Consider the following 8355-nt stretch of genomic DNA (forward strand, 5'->3'; position numbering starts at 1 on the left):
CTGTGTCCCTGTGCTGTGTTATTTCAGCAGAAATCAGGATGGGGACTCTTCTGATGGCTTGGTACCTTTGCTTTATGAAATGTTTTATTAAATTCTGTTTTATATACTTTTTATCCCATACTAATAAAATTCTGCAAAAAAACCCCAAAACATTGTTTTCCTTTTGGCCCTCTCTGAAGTTCGGGTGAAAATCATTGCATTCCTTTTGGCCCTCTCTGAAGTTCGGGTGAAAATCATTGCATTCCTTTTGGCCCTCTCTGAAGTTCGGGTGAAAATCATTGCATTCCTTTTGGCCCTCTCTGATGTTAGGGTGAAAATCATTGCATTCCTTTTGGCCCTCTCTGAAGTTAGGGTGAAAATCATTGCATTCCTTTTGGCCCTCTCTGAAGTTAGGGTGAAAATCATTGCATTCCTTTTGGCCCTCTCTGAAGTTAGGGTGAAAAGCATTGGTTTCCTTTTGGCCCTCTCTGAAGTTAGGGTGAAAAGCATTGGTTTCCTTTTGGCACTCTCTGAAGTTAGGGTGAAAATCATTGCTTTCGTTTTGGCACTTTCTGAAGTTAGGGTGAAAATCATTGCTTTCGTTTTGGCACTTTCTGAAGTTCGGACGAAAAACACTGCATTCTTTATGTTACACTTTCTGGAGGTTATGACTCACTCCCCTTTCCTCCCCCCATTTCCTCGGGATGACGTAGTCGTTCCTCCTGTATTTAATAGCTCCGTCCGCAGTAATGCTTAACCAGATGTGAAGCCTGGTTGGAAGCTCTTGCCACACTCCAGACAGCAGTAGGGTTTGCCACCCAATTTGCTGCTTTGGTGAATGAGGTCAGGGACGTAGGCTTGGGTCAGTCCACACTCCTGACTCTGAAAGGCTTTGGAGATTGCGGGACATTTGTTTTTGGCAGGGCTTCTTTCTCCCCAAATCCAGAGGCTAGTGTGGACGAAAATGCAAATATCTACTAGCCCGTGATGCTCTGGGAAGTGGCAGCGAGTGGTTTCTATAGGTTAATCCTCTCATTCAACTGACGGATCAGGAGCTCCCCATCTGCGGCCGCTGTCAAGTATTAGACACTTTGGTCCTGGCTCGGGATTCTCAATACCTCAGAGCTGACTTCGGTACCCGCTCCGTTGGGGGCGGCGAAACGAGCCCGAAGGAAAAGGTGGTCGCTGCGGAGGACACCCTGGGGGCGTCCTAGCCACATCACCTGGTGCAGCAGGATACTGAGACTCCACGGTCGCCTGCCTGGGAACTCCAGACGCACCAGCAAGACCGGGCGTGTAAGCCTGGCGTGGACTACATATCCCAGCATGCACCCCACGCGTCGCTTGGCCTCGCGCAACCATTAGGTAACTCTGCCCTGGAAGTGCTTTCTGCGACTATGCAAGAGTCAGAGTACCGGGACCGAGAACTACAACTTCCGACTTGCTTAATAACTGCGGTGGCGCTATTTAAAAAGCGTCAGAGAGGAGGTGCTTGGCTACGTCCCTCTCTTCCAGTTCCGCTCCCTCAGATCAGAGGCTGGACGGGGGCGGAGCCTTAGGCCCGAGCCAAGATGGCGGCTGCGAAACCAACCCCTACGGACTCGCTCTCTTTCTGCCTCGCGCAGCTCACAGCGGCGGCCGGGGAGGGTCTAGGTGGGACAAAGGACACAGCTACCAACGAGACACCCCTGGGCCGTGCGCTCTTAGCTCTCCGCACGCGCCACGTCAAGGCAGCGGGGGGAATCGAGCGCTTCCGGGCACGCGGCGGGCTCCTCCCCCTTCTGGCGCTGCTACGGCGAGCGTCGGCAGCGGGTCCCGCCCCGTCCCTGGCTGGCCCCGGCTCCTCCCCTTCGTCGATCGAGTCGGCGGCTACGGTTGGCCCCGCCCCTTCGGCTGGCCCCGCCCCCTCAGCGTCCTTGTCGACGCCCTCGCCGCCTGCGCGCCTGCGCAAGACCCTGGACTTGGCGCTGAGCATCCTAGCTGACTGCTGTACGGAAGGGGCGTGCCGGACTGAAGTGCGCAGACTCGGAGGCATTCTGTCTTTGGGTAAGTGCTCCGCCCCCACGTCCTAGAAGGCTTCCAGGCGCTCCCCCTCCTTGTCGGGGCTTTGGCGGCGTCTTCAGTTCTTTGTGTTGTATCCTGGAAGAGCGTGCGTCATGACAGCGCGGTGCCCACACTGCTCAAGCTTTCACGCCTCGTTAGATTTTAGATTGTACTCGAGCCCTCTCAGATCAATAATTACAGCCATGTCTCCCTCGCATCTGGGCTGGGGAGGCTAAAGGGATTATTTGGTGACTTTGAGATGATTTTTACCCTGCATTTATGAGATTCATGGCAGATAGTGTCTCCTGAACGTCCGGCCCTGTGCAGGGCTGTCATTTGATGAGCTAGAGCTCAGAAGATGCAGTGGTCAGGAAAGTGGGCTCTGCAGTCAGCCAGACCCCTAGAGGCTAGGATTCCTTGTTGCATAATGGGATAATAATAGCTACCTCGCATAACTGGAGATGGGAGAACATGAAACACAGATATAGAACACAGATACTCTAAACATGAACTGGGTGCTTCAAGCTAAAAACAAGCAGTTAACAAATCCTAACAAGACAGCAAGCTTTTCTGTTTCCCAGCTACGTTGGCGCCCCCTAGTGGCAACGTTGTGAATACAGTTTACTTAATAGCCTGTATGAAATTTTACGGGTTAAAAAAATGTTTTATTGATTTCAAGAGAGAGAGAAACATCAATGATGAGAGAGAATCATCGGTCAGTTGCCTCCTACATGCCCCCTACTGGGGCTTGAGCCCGCAACCGGGCATGTGCCGTGACAGGAAATTGAACAACCATTGATTAACACCAGCCAGGCAATATTATGCCAGTTTTGACAAAATCTTAAAATCTGGGGGTAATGAAACATCAATATATTTTAAATGTGCATAAAATGCATCTGGACCAAAATATGTTTGACAGGAGGTCTGGCACATTAATTAGTCTTCAATAAATTAAATATGTTATTATTAGTGTATAACCCCCATCATTCGGTCACTATTCTGCCTTTTAAATATCTGCTGAATCCATCCACTTTTCTCCCTCTTCCATCGTGTGCCCAGAGCCCTGTGCCCATGTCCTGGGCTGCGCTGGTAACTGATTTGGTTTAAGCTGCTATCCTTTCTCACCTGGACTATTGCACCAACTTCTGCCTTATTCTCCCCCCTCCTATGATCCATTCTCTCTCCTGGCTGCCAGATTCTGTCACACCATTCCCGTTCTTAAAGCCTGATGTGGCTCCCAGTGCCCTCACATTCAAACCCTGATTCTTTGGCCTGGCATTCAAGCCCTTCATGAGGTCATGGCAGACACTGGGTCTCCCCTCTGGACCCTTGCAAAGGCTGGTTCCAAACCTGAAATACCCTGTTACTGCCCCACCCATCATCCTTCTACTAAATCCTTACCTATTTAACCTTCTAAACCCCATGTTAGTTTCTCCTGGAGGCCTTTCCTGACCCTCTCAGATCACATTCTTGAGGCAGTTAATGAGAGAGACAAGAAGGGATAGAACCCTCAAGAGGCCAAATTCTCTTGCAGTGACTATTCTTCAGTGTGTGAAGACAGACAGCGTCCAGAACCGAGCAGCCCGTGCTCTGGGCAACTTAGCCATGGAAGCTGAGAGCTGTGTGGACATTCATTCTGCTGGTGAGAAGGCTGTGAGGGTGGCGTTAGCTTGGGGTGGGACAGGGGCTTGGGTTTCTGTCTTTGCTCACTCTGTGTCCTCCCCTTCCCTCTCCAGGTGCTGTTCCCCTGCTCATTGAGAGCCTGACGGCCTACCAGGACTCACATTGCTTGCAGAGCGTGATTCGCGCCCTCCGCAACCTGGCGGACTCCCCCCAGCACCGCCTGGCCCTGGCACAGCAGGGAGCAGTGCGCCCACTGGCTGAGCTTCTGGCTGCTCCCCCAGACCCTGCGCTGATCTTGGCCCTCGTCCGTGCCCTCCTGGAGCTGAGTCGAGGCTGCTCCCGTGCCTGTGCTGAGCAGCTAAGTCTGGGTGGAGGACTAGGCCCACTGGTCAGTCTAGCCTCCCATCCCAAAAGGACAGTCCGCGAGTCAGCTATCCTGATCCTTGCCAACCTGTGTGCCCAGGGCCTGGTACGGCCTGCCCTGGGCAACGCTGGTGGTGTGGAGGTGCTGCTGGGTGAGCTCCAGCAGCGCCGAGGTCCCAGTGGGGCTGGCCCAGCCTCCCAGCAGCCCCTGGTGCGGGCTGTGTGCCTACTTTGCCGGGAGGCCATCAACCGAGCCCGGCTGCGGGATGCTGGTGGTTTGGAGCTGCTGATGGAACTCTTGCGGGATCCTCATGCCAGCGCCTGGCACCCTCGTGTCGTGGCTGCCCTTGTGGGCTTCCTCTATGATACAGGGGCCCTGGGCCGGCTGCAGGCTCTGGGACTTGTCCCTCTCTTGGCCGGGCAGCTGTGTGGCGAGCTTGGTGACGAGGAAGAAGAGGGAAAAGAAGCTGCTTCCTGGGACTTTCCTGAGGAGCGGACCCCTGAGCGGGTAGAAGCCGGAAGCTTCCGAAGCCTCAGGTGAGCCCCTCCCTGAGCTTTGGGATGGGGTTTGTGTCTGCTCTGGCTCTCTCCACCACCCTCACCCCCTCTGTCTCAGTAAGACTTTTATTCACTCCTGATCCCTTGTTTTCCCCAGCGATGACCACTTTCTAGTGCCCATTAAATGCACCTTCTCGCCCCTGCGTCCCCCCTTGACCTTGGCTCCACCCCAGGACCTCTGAACTCTGGGGCCCAGAGAGGGCCCCTGGAAGGTGGAAGGTGCTCTGGCTGTGATGGTGTGCTCTGGAGCCCGCATTCTTATTTTGGTGCCACCAGTTATCACGGGAAAGTTAACTTCTTTGCCTGCAAAATGGAGGGTAGCAGGCATGCCTTCCCCATGCAGTTGTGAAGAATAAGTGAGGGTCCTGTGCAGCTGTCAGCTGTCTTGTGAGCTCTCTGACTTCGTCTCCTATGGCTCCCCCTGTGCCCGCTCCGCTCTTGCACACTGGCCTCCTGGCTGGTTCCTCCACGTGACCGGCAGGACTCTCGGGGCCTCGTTGGCTGCGGTTCTGTCGGCCTCGAGCACGCTTCCTCCTGGACTCCTTGATCAGGCCTCACCTTCTCAGTGGGGGCTACCATCACCACTGGTCTCCAGTGTCAACTTTTCCCTCCCTCGGCTCTTTTCTATTCCTTTCATCTGCATGCGTCGCTTCTCAAACTCCACACCTAAAATGGGGCTTGGCACAGACAGGCAGCAGTCCTTGCTGAATGATTTGGGGTTTTCCCTCTCTTCCTCCCCTATCTCCTCTCTGGCCACCTCCTCTTCCGGGCTTCTGTCACCTCCTTTTGGACCTGCTCCCTCTCCTCGGCTCTGAGTTCAGCCTCCTCCTTCTCTCCTCCGCAGGTCGTGGCTGATATCCGAGGGCTACGCCGCAGGCCCGGAAGACATCTCTCCGGACCGGTCTCCAGAGCGCTGTCCACGGCCTCCTCCACCGCCTGCGCCCCCTGAGCAGGCCCAGGCAGCCAGTCCCGCCCGGGGCCCAGCCTTGGTGCGGACGCCTCGAGGCCGCAGCCCTGCCACCGAGGAGTCTTGGGGCCGCGAGGGGCCAGCGCTGCTGCTGCTTTCACGCTTCTCCCAGGCGCCAGACCCAAGCGGGGCGCTGGTGACGGGCCCGGCCCTGTGCGGCCTGCTGGCCTACGTGACGAGGGCGCCGGGCCCCCCGAGCCCGCGCGCACTGCGCATCCTGGCGCGCCTCACCTGCAACCCTGCCTGCCTCGAGGCCTTCGTGTGCAGCTATGGTGCCGCGCTGCTGCGAGCCTGGCTGGTGCTGGGTGTCGCCCCGGACGACTGGCCCATGCTGCGTGCCCGGCCCCCCAGTCTGCGCAGCCAGCACCGGGAGCTAGGTATGTCCCTGCCCCTTCCCGCTCTGTCCTCCACTTACCCTTCAGTGAGCCCCGAAGCTCGCCTTACCACCCCTCGGTCCCTCACTGCCCTCAGCCCACCGTCCGCCCCATCCTGCTCCACCATCCCAGCCTGCAGAGTCCTGCTCCATACCTGGCCCAGGCTTTGGGGCCCCACAATTTAGAACTGTACCTGTTGGCATTTCCTTCCCTAATCTACTCTCAGTTCGGCGGTGTCACTGACTTGTGAGCCCAGGCTCAGGCGCCATGTCCTTTCAGGCCCAACCCCCATATCCAGCACTACCAGGGGCTGCCCTGTCTCCTGGTCCAGTCTCAGCCCTGAGGGCCCCGGCTTGCTCCCTGCCCTCCCACTTCCTGTTCCTGCCCTCACTTCCACTTCCTAGTCTCTGGGCCCCATCCCTCCAGGGCCTGCGGCAGCCTCCTTTCCCGGGCCCTGGTTTCTTGCCCTGAGGTGTTACCCACCTTCCTTTCTGGGGCCCTGAAGCCTGTGTTACCCTTCCCGCCCCACCCTGACCCACTCTGCCCATCGCTGCAGGTGAAATGCTTCTGCAGAACCTGACGGTGCAGGCGGAGTCGCCCTTCGGAGTGGGGGCCCTCACCCACCTGCTGCTCTCCGGGAGTCCTGAGGACCGCGTGGCCTGCGCGCTGACCTTGCCCTTCATTTGTCGGTGAGGATGGGGGTGCCTTGCAGGGGTCAGGGGAGCAAGGTTGCTCTTGCCCAGTCGCACCTTTCCCCTTCTGAAAGATTCTCTTTCTCCCCATAGGAAGCCCTCTCTGTGGCGCCGGCTCCTTCTGGACCAGGGCGGCCTCCGACTCCTCCTCTCGGCGCTGACGCGGCCCGCCCCACACCCGCTCTTCCTCTTCTTTGCTGCAGACTCCCTTTTCTGCCTCCACAGCCTGGTGTCTCCCACTGTGAGCCCAGCCCCACCACCTGCAACCCCCTTGGACCTAGACCCGCCCTCCCCTTGCCACTATGAACCTCTGCTGGGCCCAGCTCCCATCCCAGCCCCGGATCTGCACTTCCTCCTGGACTCAGGCCTCCGGCTCCCCGCCCAGCGAGCTGCCTCATCTGCTGCCTCCCCTTTCTTCCGGGCCCTGCTAGCTGGCAGCTTTGCTGAAGCCCAGATGGACCTGGTACCTCTTCGAGACCTATCACCCAGCGCAGCCTGGCCAGTCATGCATCACCTGCATGGCTGCCGGGGCTGTGGGGCAGCCCTGGGGCCCATTCCCCCGCCAGGCCAGCCCCTGCTGGGCTCAGAGGCTGAGGAGGCACTGGAGGCTGCTGGCCGTTTCCTGCTGCCTGGGCTGGAGGAGGAACTGGAAGAGGCTCTGGGCCGTATCCACCTGGGATCCCAAGGTAGCCTAGAGTCAATGGGTGAGGTACTCCGCCTGGGCCGGCCCCGGATGGCTGTCCACTGTGCACGCTGGGTCCTGGGGCCAGGGCAGTGCACACGGAAGCGGGCTCTGGCCTTAGTGGAGCTGGTGGAGGCAGCAGGCGAAGAAGCAGGTCCCCTGACTGAGGCTTTTCTGGCTGTGGTGATGGGAGTTGAAGTGGGGAACAGGGGTCCCAGTCTAGACTCTTGATATCCCCTCGGAGGGGACCCAGGAACGAATTGGCAAGAAGAAGGCGTCCCTCGGAGTGGCACAGGGAGGAGGCTAAGCAGGAGTAACCACTGAGGACCGACAAGAGGATGGGCCCCAGGACGATGGGCTGCAGGCTCAGGAGTGAGAAGCTGAGACCGAGGGGCCTGTGAGATGGAGAAGAGCCCAGCCTTCTGGGGTTGGGATTAAAACTTTGGAGTTGGATATTCAACTGCACCATCGAGAACTATCTATGGCACCATGATTCTTATTATATTTTTTCTGAATTACAGTTTAAAACAAGGATTGTACCCTATTCTACCTTGTTAGTCTTGTTTTAAGCATTTACTCCATCTACAACAGCATTGTATACCGCCAATCCACATCCAAAAAGGTGTGCACTGTAGGAAGTTAACATTTTAAATAAAAATGACAGCCCTGTCTGGTGTGATCAGTGGTTAGAGCATTGGCCCACACATTGAAGGGTAGCAGGTTTGATACCTGGCCCTGGTTGGAGCACATGCAAGGAGGCAGCAAATCAATGTGTCTCTCTCACATCAATGTTTCTCTCTCTTCCCTTCCCTCCCTCTCTCTCTTCCACTCTCTCTAAATAAATCAATGGAAAAAATATCTTCAGGTGAAGATTAACTAACTCACTCACTCCTGTATAATAAAAGAGAAACGTAAATTAACCATCCCTTTGCTATGCTCACCAGCCAATCAGGAGTGAATATGCAAATTAACCCAGCAAAGATGGTGGGCTCTTTTGCATACACAGGCACCCAGTGGAGAGCAGAGCAGGAGAGATGGCAGCTTGGGGGAACATGGCAATGTGGGAGGCCTGGG

General features: G+C 56.5%; 1 protein-coding gene across 2 annotated transcripts; it reads left to right on the plus strand.

The window, feature by feature from the left end:
* The first annotated feature begins 722 nt into the window (after window positions 1-722).
* On the plus strand, window positions 723-7950 carry ARMC5 (armadillo repeat containing 5). Of its 2 annotated transcripts, none has more exons than XM_036308873.1 (6): window positions 723-2025; window positions 3557-3664; window positions 3759-4545; window positions 5411-5910; window positions 6464-6596; window positions 6693-7950. In XM_036308873.1, exons 1-6 carry the CDS (start codon window positions 1551-1553, stop codon window positions 7510-7512), a joined length of 2823 nt encoding a protein of 940 aa, XP_036164766.1. In that variant the 5' UTR covers window positions 723-1550; the 3' UTR covers window positions 7513-7950. The 2 variants fall into 2 exon arrangements, with proteins under 2 accessions (XP_036164766.1, XP_036164767.1); XM_036308874.1 differs by having other exon boundaries at window positions 1898-2025; window positions 3452-3664.
* Window positions 7951-8355: the final 405 nt, after the last annotated feature.

This window comes from Myotis myotis, unplaced genomic scaffold (assembly GCF_014108235.1).
Source record: "Myotis myotis isolate mMyoMyo1 unplaced genomic scaffold, mMyoMyo1.p scaffold_m19_p_5, whole genome shotgun sequence".
NCBI lineage: Eukaryota > Metazoa > Chordata > Mammalia > Chiroptera > Vespertilionidae > Myotis > Myotis myotis.